General features: G+C 33.6%; 1 protein-coding gene and 1 long non-coding RNA gene across 3 annotated transcripts; one reads left to right on the forward strand and one right to left on the reverse strand.

Annotated features, from left to right (window-relative positions):
- The first annotated feature begins 51 nt into the window (after positions 1 to 51).
- LOC126968282 (uncharacterized) lies at positions 52 to 19130 on the forward strand. Its single transcript, XR_007730181.1, has 3 exons — positions 52 to 167; positions 17682 to 17807; positions 19003 to 19130. It is a non-coding gene; the product is annotated as an uncharacterized LOC126968282 (long non-coding RNA).
- On the reverse strand, positions 884 to 8666 carry LOC126968280 (calcium/calmodulin-dependent protein kinase type II alpha chain). 2 transcript variants are annotated; one of them, XM_050813177.1, is made up of 2 exons: positions 8552 to 8666; positions 884 to 5341 (listed from the first exon to the last, which is right to left on the reverse strand). In XM_050813177.1, exon 2 carries the CDS (start codon positions 5253 to 5255, stop codon positions 3723 to 3725), a length of 1533 nt encoding a protein of 510 aa, XP_050669134.1. In that variant the 5' UTR covers positions 5256 to 5341; positions 8552 to 8666; the 3' UTR covers positions 884 to 3722. The 2 variants fall into 2 exon arrangements, with proteins under 2 accessions (XP_050669134.1, XP_050669135.1); XM_050813178.1 differs by lacking the exon at positions 8552 to 8666 and adding an exon at positions 8075 to 8315.
- Positions 19131 to 19709: the final 579 nt, after the last annotated feature.

A 19709-nucleotide genomic window follows, 5' to 3' on the forward strand; every position in this document is an offset into this window, starting at 1 on the left:
TTTCAGTAATTAATTATTCAGTGAAACATTTTATAAAGATGAATGATTATAGAAACCTATAGAACTGCTAACAGTTCCTTTCAGAGGTGAGGGAGGTTGTTTTACTTCAAGTATCAGATAAACTCTGTTAGCTCAAAAGGTAATGTTCACTGGCTTGCACTAAAAAGGTAAGGGTCAATGTATTCAACAGTTATTTTCCGAAAATCAACTTCTACCCACACTTATTTTGCTTGAAAGTGACCTGGGTTCAAATACCTTTTTTAAGGCACTTGCACCAGGCAAGTTGTAAATTTTTAGTAGTTATGAGATTTCATATTATGACTAACTCAAATATAGGAACTACACTATAGTATTCTATTAGACAATCTCAATCACTGACCTCTACTATATACCACTGGACCGGAGGGTGTCAAAGTGCTTTTGTGCCTGTTTAATATTCACCATTTTGGTGCTGTTGGCCATCTAAAGTACTAAAACTAGTCATGATAACCTAGATAGTGGGTATATAGGTTATCACAGGCTATTATCCGCAACTCGACGACTACAGTGCGCCTATTTTGCGTGGTGAGGTATTGTATTAAACCTCTGATTTCAACCATGACCTCGGGAAGAGTCCTCGGTGACCCCAGGTGTTTAGCCCCGGTATGTTGGTAGATGGTGGTTATTAAACATCAAAATTAGTTCTCTGCACACTCACAAGTGGTGCTTCAAATGGGCACAAAGAATTTCCTGTCAAACATATGCAACAGCCTGTCCAGTGGTATATAGTAGAGGTCAGTGATCACAATGTACAATTCAAATGACAACAGCTGTATTAATTGTAGAAGAGATGGTCAACTAGGGTGATATTATTAAAGTATATAAATGGATAAAATAATAATAATTAGACCAAAAGAACTTTATTTTTAGAGAATGTTACACAATCGGCAATGCAGAAGTATTCAAGAAATAATGATGAATATAAATTTACTGACAAAGTTTCCATACATCTACACTTTCACATTTTTTAATTATTCTACAACATAGCCACCTTGATTAATTAGTAAAATTTAAAATTATATCAGAGGTGCATAAGAGTTAAATACTTTGGTTAAATCCTAACTATAAAAAACAATCACATGTTTAGACTTGGTGAAAAAACAGAAGTTATGACAGTAGATAATGTTAATTTTATATGCACCCAAAAATTAAGTACAATAATTCATAAAGTTTCAGCATTTATTTATATTATCTTGCTGATGATAGATGATCAACAACAAGGTATAAATCATAAACTATTTGAACCATAATATTGCACTGCACCCATAAATTACTAGCAGAGTAAATTATTATGTCAACTCGTAAGCATTTTTATATACAAAAGCTGCGATAATTTTTAAAAGTGCAAATTCATAATATTTTTAAATATGAAAAGTTAAAACTATAACTTTTATCCAAAAAAGGAAAACACAAAGGAATTTTCTACAGTAGCTGCATATTATAATTTTTTTAAATTATCTCCTTTTCAGAGGGCTTTCATGTTTGATTTAATTAGTAATTATTAATAAACACTTCAGCAAGGTTTAAAACAGTTTTAATTGCTTTTTTTGAATCAGCTAAGGTAAATGGAAGATAATTTCCATACAATTTGTGCACATTTTTATATACCTATATATAGGTAAGTATAAATTTTTAAGCACTTAATTGTAGTAACTTCATTTCAGTAGTATCATAAAGTTATTCTATGTTTTTTTTATAAGGAATATTTATTTATAATATTCTATAAGCTGACATTTTAAGAACTTTATATTCAATATAGAGATAGACATGAATATTATTTAGTTAATTTTATCTAACAATTATCATAAAAATTTTAGTGGATGACTGACCCTTAATAAAATTGTAATATGCAATTTTGCATCAAGAATACTGTTTCATTTTTATAAATAATATTTTTTAAACTATGATAATAACTACAAAATTGTAATGAAAACATTTTAGATAACAAACTAAATTAAGCACCTCTATTGTATAAGGATATAATTTATGTTATGTAGGTAACAACTTAATATATTCGGAGAGCATAGTAGTACAAAAAACAAAACTATAGTAATAACAGTGACTCTCAAACTCCGAAGATAAACATTCTGAATACATACTTATTAAATATTAATTAATTTTCACTATATTATGTTTGTAAAACATTTAAAATTAATTCAAAACATTAATTTAATCCTAAATATGTGTAACAATAAAGACTAGAATATATTTTATAACTAACAGTTATTGGCACTACTTCAATGGCAATAGAATAATAATAACTTTTCTGTTAAATAGTGAAAATATTTTTAGCCACATTTCTTTATCTAGTTGTTATGCACACATTGGTAACCCTAATGATGCAAATATAAATTATAGATGACAACAAACAAGATTCTGCTAATTACATGTACACACCACAATTTTTTACAAAATTGTAAAAATGTTTGCTTATTTATAAATATCTAAGCTAAAGTTCTAGGATATAGTGAGATTTGCAGACTTACAGTTTTAGGTAAATGCAAAACTGTGCAAAATTTACAATATAATACGTACACATTAATATCACTTGTGAAGCTCTGAATTATTATGAGTCTATAGATTCTTAAACCAGTCCCAATATCTTGCACAGTTCTTACATTTACATTACTTTTACAACAGTAATTTACCTAGGTTATGGTAATGAGGGTACATATAAATAATTAGGAATCAGTTGAGAAATTTATAAAATATTTAACAATGTGATAAAATATTTCTAAACAATTGAAGCGAAAGCATTAAGATATAATAATTGTAAGCAAACAGCAGAATGTATTAAATCTAAAATTGACAGATTGATATAAAATTCCACTTAATTAAAAGATTAAGCCAATCAATTCATTCTAGCTAAACCTAGATAAATAAAATGTTTAATATACATAGAGATGATAAGCTAAACATTTAGAATTATACTTTATAGACACCAATTTTCTAAAATGTGAATAATAATTCTACAGTAAGTCTGAGATACCAGCTGTGAACATATTTAGTGCCAATAACTGTGTTCTGTTACCTTATAATACTAATTAGGTATTCAGTAACAAATAGAACACCATATTAAGCACGACAAAACATTCATAGTTAAAATGTAGAGAGACTTATAGAGAAATGTGCTAGTAATTCTAAACCTTTAATATGACTTGCTGACTGCTGCAAATTTTAGTTAGGTACTTACCTAGTTAAATAAGTTTAAGTTCAGATCTTGAGCTGTATGAGATTTATATTTGAATCTTATTTTTACTTCGCTTTCGTTGACAATTCGATTGTGGCTGAGATCACAACTTTTACTACAATCTAGTTCAAAGCATCGGATATATTTGAGATGACCAATATGTTAATATATATCACATTTTAGCCACACTTACATGGAATTACTACATAGGAAACAGCATTTAATTTGCATGAATTCAGTAAAGTAACATATACTTTTATATACCTAAACTTAATTCTTTGACATAATAAAGAATCTAGTAAAATTCGTGTAAATTTTTATAGCAGAATTGGATTTAAATTTGAAACATTTATTTATCACTCCATTCAGCAGAGCCAAATTGGATATCTTTTATACCCATTAAATGTAATGATGTAGAATTGCAAATATTATGCTCGTTACCATCTTCGTTTGCTGTATCATATATCTTGGAGTGATTATTAAAAAGGACTAGTTAGGAGCGATGAAAATGCACTACAGTCCATTTGTTGTAGCGTTTGTGCCAAATACGGGTTTCTTGGTGCTGGTATGTAGATCGCCTTCCCTCAGAATCTACATTTTGTGTGATACATATGTATGCAACAATGGCGACATCTTCTCCCAGAAGTTGTACTCTGGGATTCAAAATTGTGGAATTGGTTTTTATGTTGGTAGGTGTGTTGTCAATGAAGAATTTATGGAACTCTACACCTTCTATTAAGTTCCCCTGAGAATCAGGATCGAATGAGGTGACATGTGGATCACAAAGTTTGGAGTAAGTGTCGTAATCTCCTTTGTTAATTGCATCTATAAGTATATCAGTAGCCTTTAACACTTCAGCGCGACGCATTGAAGCATTACTGTCACCACGGGCTTTTCCAAATGAATCTGCTTTAGAGAGATTCTCCTCGTCCTGTTCTTTAGATATTACTGTGCAGGCTCTATCGACGCCTTTCTTATCTTTATCTAAATCTTCATCTTCTAAAGTTGTGCTACTATCGGTTGACTCCTTCACTTGGGAACCGTCGCCTTTCTTATTTACCATCGACTTTCCAGAGAAATTGCGGGTAGCAAGCATAGTCGTTAAAATAGCACCTTTGAGCTTGCGACGAGCATTGAATTTCTTCAAGCAGTCCACGGTTTCTTGTCTGTGCATCATAGATGCCACACGCTCACGGTGGCAGATCCATGGGTGCTTCAATGCTTCCGAAGCTGTAATCCTCTTGCTAGGGTTAACGGTCAACATCTGGTTGATGAGACTTTTTGCCTCTGGTGTAACGGTATCCCATTCAGGTGATGGATAATCGTATGCTCCTGCTTTAATTTGTCCATATAATCGATGCTGGTCTTCGTCCCAAAATGGAGGATATCCAACCAGTAGAATATATAATATGACCCCACATGCCCATATATCTACAGGTTTGCCGTACGGCTCCTTTTTTAGAACTTCTGGCGATAAATATCCTGGTGTGCCAGCAAATCCAAACCAAGCTTGTTGGTCTCCTTGTACTTCAATCGCTAGACCGAAATCAGCTAATTTGACAGCTGCCCCTTTAGCCTTACTTGCGAGCAAAAGATTTTCAGGTTTTAGATCTCTGTGCACAACACCGTTGTGATGACAATGATGAACAGATTCTAATATTTGTTGAATGCAATGAGACGCGTCTGCTTCAGAATAAAATTCACGGGCTACTATGTCTTCAAATAACTCACCACCAGTTACTAGATCGAATACAAGGTAGTGAAAATGTTCCTCTTGAATAGAATCGTGCAGTCTTACAATGTTAGGATGTTGAAGTTTCCTACAGATCCTAGCTTCCCTTTCTAGCTTTTGAAAGTCCCTCGCAGATAGTTTTTTAGTATTAATAATTTTGGCAGCAAACTCGCATCCCGAAGACTTTTGTACAGCCCTGCGTACGATGGAAAAGGCTCCTTTGCCGAGTTCTTCTTTTAAATCGTAATTGTCTGAAAAGCGTGTACTAACGTTCTCGCGATTTGGATTAGCCATCTTTATATACGGTCTCTATATCCAAAATATCACAAAAGGTATTGTTGAGCGGACTGCACCTCTTGACTTTTTGATTGAAACCGTACCTGAAAAAAGTTTAATAGAAAGTAAGTAAATTAAGCGTAGGCATTGCATAGTGTTTGAAATTGCATTAAATTTTTTCTTCAATTTCAATACGATTACAGACATGAATATGTGAATTTTGTATAATCGTTATTCAAAATTTGAGACGTTGATTAAGATATTGTTGATTTAATTTTATACCTTATTATGTTTCTCTTTTACATTATTTACAAAAAGGCAAGTAAGTGGCTCGCCTAATCCTAATTGAAAGTGACAACTACGACCCATAGTTAGACACAATATATCAGCAATAAGGCAAATAAGAGACATATTATTAACGTTAATGAGGTGTCAGAGATCTGTGTTGAGATGAGAGGAAGCTCTAAGCTTGAAGATCCCTAATTCGTATCGGCAGCAGAATAAATGAAATCGTGCGCTACTATGACCGTGCTATAAACGTATCGGGAACGGAAAGAAAAATGTCCCGGACTACTATGCCCACTAGAACTTATCGAACTCGTGTTATAACGCTTTTTTGACCGTTGCATCCACGCGATTCATATATTTACTGTTGCCGTTCTTTCCACTCCGTGCATCGTTTTCCTGTCAGGAATAGCTATTGTTTTACACAATTAGCTATTGAAAATAGAAAAAACATTATCATACGTTACTGGGTTCAAGTAATATTAGGCATAAAAATCATTTATTTTCTCAAAATGGATTCCTTTAGAATTCTTTTTGATGTCACTTCTAACACTACCACCGCTTCGGAGACAAATGGCGCTTTGAGAGAGAAGCAGCGGCGCAAGAAACTCTTCCAGTATTCGTTTTTACGCTCTTTTTAATAAAATATACAATATTGTTATTGCTATAAAATACCTAATCATAATCTAGTCCCAGGCTGTCCCATCACTGAGATATTCAGCTGTGGAGTAGTAGGATTTACGGCAGGGCCGTTTTTTAATAAAACATTTAAACTTATTTATAGATAATGCCTGAACAGTGGCTGGGACTTTATTATTAAAGTGTATACATTTACCCTTAAAGCTATTATGTATCTTATGAAGCCTACTAGAATTAGTTATAAGCACTCCCTTATATTTTCTAGTGTTATAATAATGAAAATCACTATTTCAGAGCAAAAAGATTACGATTTTTGTGAATGTATATTAATATTAAAAATGCATATTAGACATTAACTAGGCACTACTACTACACTGATTTAGTTGAAGTGTCTAGTTAATGTTGTATAATATATTACTTACCTATATTTAAATAAATATTTAATATTTACCAGTGGGGGGCTCTTTTGCACAGGATGCCGGCTAGATTATGGGTACCACAACGGCGCCTATTTCTGCCGTGAAGCAATAATGTGTAAACATTACTGTGTTTCGGTCTGAAGGGCTAGTGAAATTACTGGGCAAATGAGACTTAACATTGAATGTATCAAGGTCTCAAGGACGAGCGCAATTAAGTGCCGCTTTTAATAATATTTTTTAGGTTTTTCAAGAATCCTGAGCGGCACTGCATTGTAATGAGTAGGGCGTGTCAATTACCACCAGTTGAACGTCCTGCTCGTCTTGTGCTTTATTTTCATAAAAAAAAATATAATTTTTTTTAAATATAGGTAATTCATATATTTTTATACTAGTATACAAAAAGATATCGTCACATGATTTCAAAGCCTTTTGTTTGTGAAATGATTAGGATGAAGTTAAAAGTAAAAGTTACGAAGAGCACGTCAAAATACATCAATGAAAACCACATTTAATTCAATTTAGTCGTTTCGGAGATAAGCCTGCACAAACAAATAGACGAACATTATAAAACCACTATTTAGGCACAATCAATGAATTGTTTTTTTTAACGTTTAATATAAAGATGCGGCACGCAGCGTTAAAATCGTAAAACCTGCTGTTATATACTTTGTGGAGGGCAGATTTCTTTAATTCTGATGTAATTTTTCATTAGAATAATTCATTCGGAACTATTACCTGCAAAATATCGTTTTTAACTATGTTATGCTTTCTAAATATTATATTTTCACAATAAAGAACTTCCTAAGGGTCCTATTGCGCGAATAGCGGGTGGTACCCGAAAATTTTAAATCTTCTCAAAATCGATCAGTTCATAAACAACAGGTCATTACCGGTGGTATTTAACACAAATATCCAAAAAGCAGTCACAAATTTTACGGCCAGTAAGGGCGGATACTTAAGGCAATCACGTCTCGGGGGCACCGAGAACCAATGTAATATAAAAAAATATAATATCATTGCCGACAACAGTACTGATTTTCTGACAGCGGTTTGCAAAACCCGCGTATAAATTAATTATCTACCTACATCAATGAGATGCTGTAAGTAAATGTCGCATTTCAATAAATAAAAAAGGTAAGGTTTTGTGTACCACAGATGTCTTTCGTATTTCGGGTATATTCTGACGTGATCTAGGTATCCCGTAATAATAACGTTAAATCTTAATCTAAAATTATAAGAATATATAAAAGAAATAATAAGTTTTCTTCTGCGTACTTGTATTGATTATTTAATCTTATATTATTATTTTAATTAACAGTATTAAATACTATATTAATATATTTTTGTACTAATGATAAGTTTCAATATTATGCTAAGTTAGTCGGTATCACTTAAAAAAGCAGTTGAAAAACAATTTGCATATTAATTGTGTAGGTGGATAGACAATAGTCTGCTTTGTGTAATATATAGTTATTTAATATTATTTAACTTTACCTCCTTGATCTCTTGCAGTCATCAAAATGTCACTTTTCTCATTCTATTTTTAAATTTCTCTAATTCATACCTAGCCAAATTTATATCACGAAGATACAACTAGTTATCATTTAAAATTTCACGAAATTAGCTTGCGATATCTAATATTAACACGGCGCCGGAATGACATTTCGTTAGCGCAAAATAATCGATACACCATTGTCTTAGGTACTACTACTCAACACGAACACCGAATTTACAAGGACGTCAATGCAACAACTCCAATTAGATACTAACTTTTTATAACGCCTACTCGGGCTTCGTGAGACTGAGCAAAGAAAGTATTACAATTATTAAAATAGATAGTAGACGATCGTTGCGCAGCTTTCGACGATATTCTTAGCGAGACAGCGATGTATTTTTAAGAATGAGGATAATTGAAACAATGTACACATTGAATACAGAGGACAATAAAAAAGTATTCATAATATTATTTACCTATTATGTTCCCATTTTACGCAATAATTCCGATTAGAAAATCAAAAAGTAAGGGCCTAGCCCTACACCACACTTTCTTGCTCCGGACACGAGCACCGGGGTCAAACTCATAGATACTAGTGTTGCTTGCTCTAAGGTTGTGTGCGAAAATAGGTTCTAGTCGACATTAAGTTTTAGGCCTATTTTCATTAACTAAAAATATATATCAGATCTACATTGTCTATTTAACTACAAAAACAATAGAATCCCATCATTTTTTGCTGATTTTAAGCGTGTTTTCATCATTTTCAAATGTAGTTTTTTGTTCTGGCCATACCGAACTCAACATAAAATCGATATGTATGCGCAGTCCTTTACCAAAGAGAATACGGATTACGGTCATGTTAGTGCAGCCATCTAGTGGCAGGTTGGTGCAGATTTACTCGAGTCCTACGAAACATTAGTAAAATTAATTACAATCCTACTAACAGCTTATAATATGCTTATAACGCATATGACATTAAATTTGTATGTATGTATACAACAATTGCTCAATAGTGCAAAAGCTATTGATCTTTTGTTTACTGATTCTTTTAATGCTTTTGTGTTTTGCAACATCATAACGATGAAAACGAATATACCTATGTTGTGTGATTTCGACGCGTAAAACAAATGTGATTGCGACATTAGATTTTATTATATGAATGATTATTTAAAGAAAATCTTAACTTTATTTTTTCACGATTCCCCAACCGATCTTAAAATAAAATTGACATGCTTCTTGCAAAATTAAATGTGGTAATTTACCAATTATATAGCAGTTGATCTAGTATTATACAGGGTGGCCCACCCATACCGGTCAGTATGGGGATTTCAGAATATATAAGAGATAGAAGAATATCTTGTAAGGAACCACGATATCGATTTTAGAGAAAACAAAAACTGCATTCATAGATTTAAAAAAAAAATCATACACGACTCGGGAATCGAACCCGGTCATTTTGGAAAAAAATACATTTTTGTTTCATTTCTATATTGATAGTGTAGGTTGTAAGGAGTGATTGTTGCTATGAAACCTTGTGTATAAAATTAAAAGAAATTGCTTTTTTAAATATTATTTTAATTATTTTAGTAAATGTTCCAAATGGCAACCATTTTCTTGAATGCAATAGTCAACTCGTTTAGGTTACGATTTTGTTATGGCGTTTTGTACTTTGAAGTTGTGAATTTGGGTTAAAATAGTCTCTATGGATATTTTTAGATATTCAGTGGTGTCGTAGCTAGTTTTGTAGACTTCATCTTTAACGTAACCCCACAAGAAATAATATAGTGGGGTTGTCGATCGATAATCGATGAAAATATATGAATGCAGTTTTTGTTTTCTCTAAAATCGATATCGTGGTTCCTTACAAGATATTCTTCTCTTATATATTTTGAAATCCCCATATTGACCAGTTTGGGTGTGCCACCTTGTATAGTTTTTGACAATGGATTTTAATTAATTTGTTATATTTATACACCTCAATAAAATCAAATACGTTGTTCTGACATAAATTATGGCATTCTAGAAAAAAAAAATGTTTTACCGGTATCTACTTTACTGGTTGAAACAACTAATACCTACTTAAATAAAATTCTCGTGTCTCGGTGTTTGTTACCAAACTCTACCGAAACGACTTAACCGATTTGTATGAAATTTTGTGTGCATATCGGGTAGGTCCGAGAATTGGGCAACATCTATTTTTCACCCCTAAATATATTTTTTATTTTTTTGTCAATTTTTTTATTTTTATTTTATTATGATAAAGCATTAAAAATACATACAACTTCATAATTTTCACTCTTCTATAATTATTGACACCTATTTTTGTATCGGGATTTTTAAATTATTCCGTTCTATCCACAGATCCGCAATAGGGTTGCAAGATAGCTATTGAATATAATAATTATTGTATTACGATATATTTGGTAGGTCTGAAAATCGGTCGTCATCTATTTTTATAACCCAGAAATTTTAATTATTGAATATTATTTATTACTTTATATGGCATTACAACGTTTTCTGGGTCAGCTAGTTTATTTTCTAATATTATTTTAATTTATATTATTATTTATATAGAGTATCGGCTCTAAATAATTAAACGTGCCAATACCTAGAAGCCATCAGCTTAACCAAACCATAATAATATTATGAAACAACGGAATGATAAAAAAAATTTGGGTTTTGAGGAAAACAAATTTTGTAATTCATGTTATCCCTTCATTATATACACTGTATATTAGCTTCACCTGTAGATAAATATATATATAAATATACATACATGTATCATTGAACATGATTTTCGACCACTTAAAATACGTCCGATTTACATGAAAATTTGCACGCATATTACCCGTACATGGTTACATAAGATTAATATTATACTCGTACATACATTTAATTATAAGTACTTTTAATGGTGTTTTTAATTCTAAGAAGTAACTATCACTGGTATTATGGTTAAAAAAAATATGGAGAATAGTCCACTTAGAAATTTTGAAACAAATTCTAATTTTTTAAATTCGAAAAAAATTTAAAAATTTATATAATTTCAACTTTTTAAAGCGTATTTTAGTTTTTTTTCACTTGCTTATTATTTTTTGGGGCTACATTGAAAGTACTGCCTCCACGTTGTATTAGTAAGGAATCCTGCTGCGTTGTATTCAAGCGTTTTCCTGAGGGTTCTGGAGACGTTTGATTCTGCCTGGAGTACTCCACGTCGTAAATGTGGTTCAAAATTCAAAACGAGATTCATCCGTGAACAGCACCCATGATCACTCCTGAATTCTGTTATTGAACCATTTCAAAGTTTGCCAGCATCAAATAAAAATATCATTTTATTTTTATATCAACTCTATACATTTTCAAAATAAGACGAAATACGATATCAGTTATTCCCTTAAATTAATACGATGAGAAGACTACAGCATTTACCAGTGGGAGGCTCCGTTGCACACGATGCCGGCTAGCTTATGGGTACCACAACGGCGCCTATTTCTGCCGTGAAGCAGTACTGTGTTTCGGTCTGAAGGGCGCCGTAGCTAGTGAAATTACTGGCCAAATGAGACTTAACATCTTATGTCTCAAGGTGACGAGCGCAATTGTAGTGCCGCTCCGAATTTTTGAGTTTTTCAATAATCCTGAGCGGCTCTGCATTGTTATGGGCAGGGCGTATCAATTACCATCAGCTGAACGTCCTGCTCGTCTCGTCCCTTATTATCATATAAAAAAGCATCTCCAATTGTCACGAAGGGCTGCTGAAAACCAGTGTTGTGTTGGTGTCTTCTACACTGACCAACATTGTACTGAGTGACCTTCTTTTAGCAGGGAATCACACGCTGCACAATTCTTTTTAATTTTATATTTTAATATTTTTTGTTACCTATTTCATTTAATGTAGTATTCTAAGATTGTAATAAACACGTAAATTAGTATTTAAATTTAAGGTGTGTGTTTTTTATTGCTAACTAGCCGACAGACGTTGTTCTGTATATAATTAATAAAATGATGTTTTTATATGAATTTATCAATAATATATCATAAAATCAAAAATTACTTCGTAAAATATGCACCCTGCTGTCGTAATGAAATTGTTTCACAGCAGATCTGTCAAACCGTGCGTCAATAAATTCTCTCATAGAAATTTTGTATGGACACATCAAAGGAAAAACAAATTTGTAGTTTTTATTTAATTTAGCAGCATTTTCCTATTTATTCACCTTTTAAACTTTCTCTGGACTTCCACAAATAATTCAAGACCAAAATTTGCCAAATCGGTCCAGCCGTTCTCGAGTTTTAGCGAGACTAACGAACAGCAATTCATTTTTATATATATAGATAAAGTATTTTCTATTCTATTCTGTTATACTATGATATCGTGGGGTTACGTTAAATATTGTTGCAAAAAAAGTACTCTCCATACGCTTGGTATTAGTAAAATATTTCTGTACCGGGCTATTAATAGGTACAATGAGACCTCTGTTTGTGACAGAAAAAGATCTGGCCGTCGACGTAGTGTTAATAAATGCATAGGGTGGTAAAATCGAAACAACTTCTGAAGCGGGTACGCAAAGGGAGGTCACAGAAAAAATTTGTTTGCGGATGAGACAATTTTTACAATTGAGGAACATTTTAACAAACAAAATGGCCGTATTTATGCTCAAAGCTCTAAGGAACCTTCCCAATTAGTGGACAGAGTGCAACGTGGGCACTATCCGACTTCTATAAGTATATAGATAGCTATGAAGGAGTGACTGAGCCATACTTTTCTGAAAAAGGTATCAAAACATCGGAAAAAGTGTATCAAGATACCATTTTTGAGAAGGTAGTGAAGCCCCTTAATAACACCATGGTCAATAACCAAGAATGGTCCTTCCAGCAAGACTCGGCGCCGGGTCATGAAGCTCGGTCTACGAAGTCTTGGTTGTAAACGAACATTTCGGACTTCATCAGAGCTGAAGACTGGCCGTCCGTCGTCTAGTCTGGATTATCATTTATGGTCAGTTTTAGAGATACGGCTTGCTCTAAACGCCATGATAATTTGGAGTCCCTAAAATAATCCGTACGATTGACAGTGAAGAATTTTCCCATGGAAAGAGTGCGTGCTTCTATTGATAAGTGGCCTCAACGTTTAATGGACTGTATTGCAGCCAATGGAGACCACTTTGAATAAGCTTTTTATATTTTAAATTGTTTTAAATTGATGTATTAAACTAACACTGTAAAAGTAATAAATGTTGTTTGCAATAGAAATTTTTTTTTTGAAGTCAAACTTCTTTAGGCGCGAATTGGGGGTAACTCAGAATTTTTTTCTGATGGAAGTAACGCTCAGTACAAAAGTCAATTGAAATAATTTTTTAAGCCATTATAATTTAATGGTTTTAAAAATATTTGAAATTGCTCAGTATTTTTTTTTTTAAATATCCAAGTGTTTTTATTGTTTATTTATTACTACTATTTCAATAAATAATATATTTTTGTTTTTTTTTGGATAAGGAGGACAAACGAGCGTACGGGTCACCTGTTTTTAAGTGATCACCGCCGCCCACAATCTCTTGCAACACCAGAGGAATCACAGGAGCGTTGCCGGCCTTTAAGGAAGGTGTACGCGCTTTTTTTGAAGGTACCCATGTCGTATCGTCCCGGTAACACCGCACAAGGAAGTTCATTCCACAGCTTTTATTTACACACAAGTTTTCAGAAATTTTCTGACATTCATGAATTTGTTCTTGGTTTTTGTTTTTCGTTTCCATAATTAGGATAGGCACAGCTTGGTGGCCCAGGACAGAGCTAACAACAGTACAAACCAAGCTGCAGCCATTCCAACGGCTGGCCTGCACAGCCATAACTGGTTGCATGCGCACTACGCCAACATCTGCCCTAGAAACCATTCTAGGACTCACACCGCTTGACATACATATCCAACATGAGGCGACAATGTCGGTTCTCCGCCTGAAGCTGATGGGTGTATGCAAGAATGACGACTGCCTCACAGGAAACCTCTGGAACAGAGTAAGGAATGATTTCCCACTCTGTGAGGCACCCTGTGATAGAATACCCAAAACACACATCTTTCAAAAGAATTACCGTATTCAACTGTTCGAAGTGGGAGCAGACCAGTCAGGTGTAAATGAACTCAGAATTTACACAGACGGCTCCAAAATGGCAGCCGGAACTGGAGCTGGCATCTTCTCACAGGAACTGAATATACACACCTCTATACCCTTAGGCATACACAGCTCCATATTCCAATGCGAATGCATAGCCATCAAGAAAGCTGCAGACGCGATACTAAGAAGGAAAATACACGGATATTATATCCGTATTCTATCCGATAGTATGGCAGTACTGACTGCGCTGGGGAGCAACACCTATAACTCAGCGCTGATATACGAGTGTCACCGATCCTTAGAACGAGCTGCCTCTAACAACTGGGTAACTCTGCAATGGATCAAAGGACACAGCGGTTCGTTGGGGAACGATGCAGCGGATGAACTTGCAAGGCGGGGGTCGGAAACGCAAGTGGCTGGCCCAGGGCCAGTCCTGCCGCTACCCTTCAGCCAAATGCGGTCATGGATACGCTCTCTCACCAACAACCTACATGGAACCCGATGGACAAATGTCTCAGGCTGCAGACAGTCGAAAGAGGCGATTCCTGCACTATCGCCCAAACTGACACGTCGACTTATTAGCCTAAACAGACATGACATCCGAATTATGGTCGGCACCCTAACGGGTCACACATCACTGAACAAACACCTATTTACAATCGGCGTTACGGACAGTCCTAAGTGCAGGGGCTGTCTAACCGAAGATGAAACGGTCACTCACGTAATCCTGGAATGTGCTGGGGTGGCCAACCAACGGGCACAAACCTTAGTAAATACAAGGTCGCTCCAGGAAGTCTGCGAACACCCCAGGAGTGTTCTGAACTTCTGGAAGGAGCTGGGCTGGTTGGAATGACTGGCCAACACTGCACGCAAAATGGACCCAATTAAGTGGTCTAATTGCGGAAACAGGAGCTCTTTACCAATACCAATAGGATAGGCACAGGGGTCGAGCCCATACAGCCATATTTGTTAATATTCAATAACAACATTATATTTATATGTGCTAATAATAATATAATCTTCAATTTCTTATTATCAATTATTTTATTAATGAGTAAAAATTTTAAAATGTGCTAATGGACAATGAACTGAATTATAAATGAAATATATATAATGAAAATAATAAACAGTCAAATTAAATGGCGGTATCCCAGGAACATTTTACTCTTTCATCAATAAATAAGAATAAAAGAGAAAATCATGAACCTGACCTGTAAAAAGTGTAAGTGTTTATATTCTGATGAATATTAATATCAAAATATAACTTGATAAAATATTTTTTTATCTTAGGTAGAGAAAATGCCAACTTTGCTCAAAAGATAAAGTTATATCGTCAGCTTTTGCGAGAAAAAAATAGCAAAAAATCTAACAATGCTCCTCAGTAATACGTGAGTGCTTAGTTGGTAATAAGGCTTTATTTAATGTAATATATTAATGCGTCTGTTAATTATTCCTAAACTTAATTATTATTAAGTTTTACTTCAATCGCGCGTAAAGATTATACACGCACACACTTTTCTTTCTTTGTTTCAGTATTTATGGCAAGACTAGGTATATTATCCCAGCCACTGTTCAGGCATTATCTATAAATAAATTTAAATGTTTTATAAAAAAATCGCTCTGTCGTAAATCCTATTACTCCACTGCTGAATATCTAAATGATCGGACAGCCTGGGAGTAGATTGTGATAATTTTATAGCGATAGAAATGACTATACAATATTGTATATTTTTATTGAAAAGAGCGCAAAAAAAGAATGCTGGGAGAGTTTCTTGCGCCGCTTCTTCTCTCTCAGATCGGTTAAACAAATGGTGTTTCCGAAGCGGTAGTAGTATCTAGTAGTTATTAGAAATGACATCAAAAAGAATTCTAAAGGAATCAATTTTGAGAAAATAAATGCCTTTTATGCCTTTTTATTATCAAAAATAGTTTTTTATTTACTTAAATATGAATTTTAATGCAGATATGTATATTAGAAAATTTTAAATTAAATAAACAGGTATTTATGTAGTACCTAACAGTGCAAAACTGTTATTACATACACCCTAAAAATAATTAAAAATCTGTTTAAGCTTGTGCCAATGAAGCCATACGATAAGCTTTAATATGACACGGTGAACTCAATACATATTTTGGACCGTCGTGTCGTCCCTTGTATAAAGACCTTTTTTTTATGATTAAATTACAAATGTGTAGTTTTCAGACTTTTTCCTATAGGATATTTCTTGCCAAATTTCATAGATTAGGTAAACGGAAAATACAATAAATTTTAATTCGCTTGAGAGTGTCGAAACTCGAAATATACGTTGTTTTTGCGGCATATAAGGCCGTATGTTTTTTTTAGCTCCAAGAGACTGTACCACTTATATTATTTTAGTTTCATAAAGTGATTCTATAAGGTTTCCGTTTTCTTCTTTTAAGGTGTGGAACTCTAAAAACAGATTATTTCATTGTTTTAGTTAAAATTTATTTAGGGATACAAATTGTTTTCTTGGGTAATATTGTCATAATACATAAGCCAATAAGGTTTCAACTGAAAACAATGTAAGAGTGAATATCATTACTAATGTACAAATAGATGTTAGACATTTAAAGATAAGGTCAAAGAACTAAACAGAATCACAAGTAAAATAAAAGCAATCAAAATTACAGGTTCTACATAATATTGTGCGGATGTATAAGAGTGTCTTTAATTATTTTGTTAGCCAACTTCCGATAGCTGTTATGAAAAACGTAAAAATGATTAAAATAATTATTATGAGTGTTGGATGCTCATCTTCTAAATATATATAGTGAAAATGGTGTTTGTTTGAGGGTCTTTCACGCCTAAACCACTGATCGTATCGACATGAAATTACTACCATTCGATGCGAAATTTATCCTAGATGGTTTATGGCTTATTTTTCGAATTCAACGTCCCGTCATTAATTTATTTCCTGTCAAAATTCACCCAGCGAAGCGGGCTAGTTATATATATCATTCTTCTGTGCGTGTGTTGACAGTGAACTCCTCCTAAACAGCTGGCCCGATTTGAATGATTATTTTTGTATGTGTTCAAGTGGATTCGAGGATGGTTTATTCACAATTTAACTACTTCCAAAACGGCTGGACCAATTTTCATGTTTTTTTTTGTGAGTTAGCTGTTAGATTCTCAATTCAGTCCATATATAATTCTCCTGCCCATGTGTACGTTAGTGAACTCCTACTAACGGCTGGACCGATTTTTTAATTTAAGACATGTGTATGCCGCAACGTCTGTCGGGTCCGCTAGTATTGGTATTATAAAACTTATTCTACGAACAGGAATAAAGAAGGTTTCTATAGAACGAGTTTAATTTATTCTGCAAATAAATTTATTATTTATCGAAATAGTATTGGAATCAATTAAATTTGTAATATTGAAAAGGATAAAAATGATCAGTGATAAATAATTGCGTAGAAGTATGATGTCAAAATAAATAATCCATTGGCACATTAGTAATTCTGATTAATCGATGGACAGATTGAAATGCAGATGCAGAATCGATTAAGAGATGACATAGCATGTGGAATCTAATAGCCAAAACACATGGTCGGATTTGGTACGTCCGTACCATCGGATGGTTCGTTGAGCGCCTCTCGCCAATTGGTCAGTAATTAATAATAATAATCTATTTATTTTTTTAGATTTTTTTTTATGATGCAGCATTAAAAATACATACAATTTAAAATTTTTACCTTTCTACGATCAACCCCTGTTTTTTAATTGCGATTTTTTATATTATTCCATGAACAGATCCGCGGGTTGCGAGATGGCAATCGAATACAATACTTATAGTAAGATATTTTTCGTAGGTCTGAGAATCGGTCGGTAACATCTATTTTTTAAACCCCAAAATTTTAATTTTTTTTTAAATACTTTATATTGCAATACAAAGTTTGCTGGGTCAGCTAGTATAATATATTATTATTACATATTTTAATTTGTACTGGATAGTGTCTTCATTAGTATATATTTTTTATGTATAAAGCTCTAATTGTAATATAAATAAAGAGCTGTATAATCTATATAGTATTAGTATGTATAGTATAGCGCGCCGTCCGGTCCGTTTTTGTTATTTCAGATTGTCAAAAATCCATTACCCCGTAACGGTGAGTCGGATGAAAGGGCTTTATGAACAGTTAAACCCACGGCCTTATTCAAAAATCAGAACTGGTTGGCATCTTGCGCAAGTGTAGGGGGCCAACTAGGGTTTGCGGGCCCTTCCGAATTTCGCCGGTGCACAAAGCACCCTCCGAACATCCCCACGCGACTTCTATTATTATTACTCGAGTCCTGTTCCTTTCCCCATATTGTTCATATTATTTTTATGTAGGTACCAAGTTGACGCGTTTTTGGGCTATTCCTTTATCTCCAGTACGGTTTTTCTTATTCCGTCATAAATTTTACGAAACTGTGCAAATTCTGTGCGATCGCAGAACGATGTGAAATAATCTCGGTATCTGATCGGGTCCATCGGCTATTTGTCACTTTATATTTGTAACGAAGGGAAGTATTAAGGTTTCGAACGTTGCGGTCGTCTCAAGTTGCTTTTCTCATGAGTGGACGTGCTTGTAAATTAATAACTTGAGATTAATACGTGTGGTAGGATCGTCAGATGTACGTTCAACGTGAAGCGTCCTTATGGGTGTATCGATCGCGGATTGCCTCGGTAGCCGCGTACCTAATGCGTGCAGTGTTCGGAGCTCGTTCCTAATTGGCCGGATACTACACGATACAAGCAGTTGTTTTGTAAGCTGAAATCTATCGGGTGAGTGATTTTCAAAAATATTCTTTTTCGCAGTAACGGCAAATAAACACTGGCCAGCTACAAGTTTGGAATAAAAAACTTCAATGCGCTTTGTACGCAAGCGCAGAATTTATCAAGTGATGCCTCTGTTTCTTTTTATTTGTAACCTTTGAAAGTTTTTGCGTATTTGAATAAGTAATAAATGTAGATCAAATATGAATTGTCTTATTCTTGTGCTACGTTTATTCGTTATTTAGTTTATTGCTGTACTATATTTTCATATTGCATTGTTTAAATTTTAAATCAATAGTTTTTTTTCATCATGAACCGAATTTTTTCCGCGAAACTCTTATTTACTCATTTTTTTAAGGATCGTAGCCTTAGTTACTTTATATAACATGAGCTATGTGCCAATTAGAAGCCCCGTCACAATTTGTCCAGGCGTTTTGGGAATTAACCTTAACAAACAGACGTACTGATTTTTATACTCTGGTTAAACGTTCATGTATACATTTAAATTTATAAGATTAACCTACAAACAGACATACACATGAAAAGGTTTCAATAGTAATAATGATAGTCGCATAATCTAACATAAAAACAAGAAAATTTTACTTTATAATACTACATTGAAATTATTTCATACGAAACACAGCCCTGCAAATTCTGTATAAACGCCATGTTTTTATGAAATCATGTCTTGTTATAACATAACTTGGGGTAATATGTAACAATCACTTAGCTTTAGACATGTTTACGTA

This window comes from Leptidea sinapis, chromosome 15 (assembly GCF_905404315.1).
Source record: "Leptidea sinapis chromosome 15, ilLepSina1.1, whole genome shotgun sequence".
In the NCBI taxonomy this organism is placed as follows: Eukaryota; Metazoa; Arthropoda; class Insecta; order Lepidoptera; family Pieridae; genus Leptidea; species Leptidea sinapis.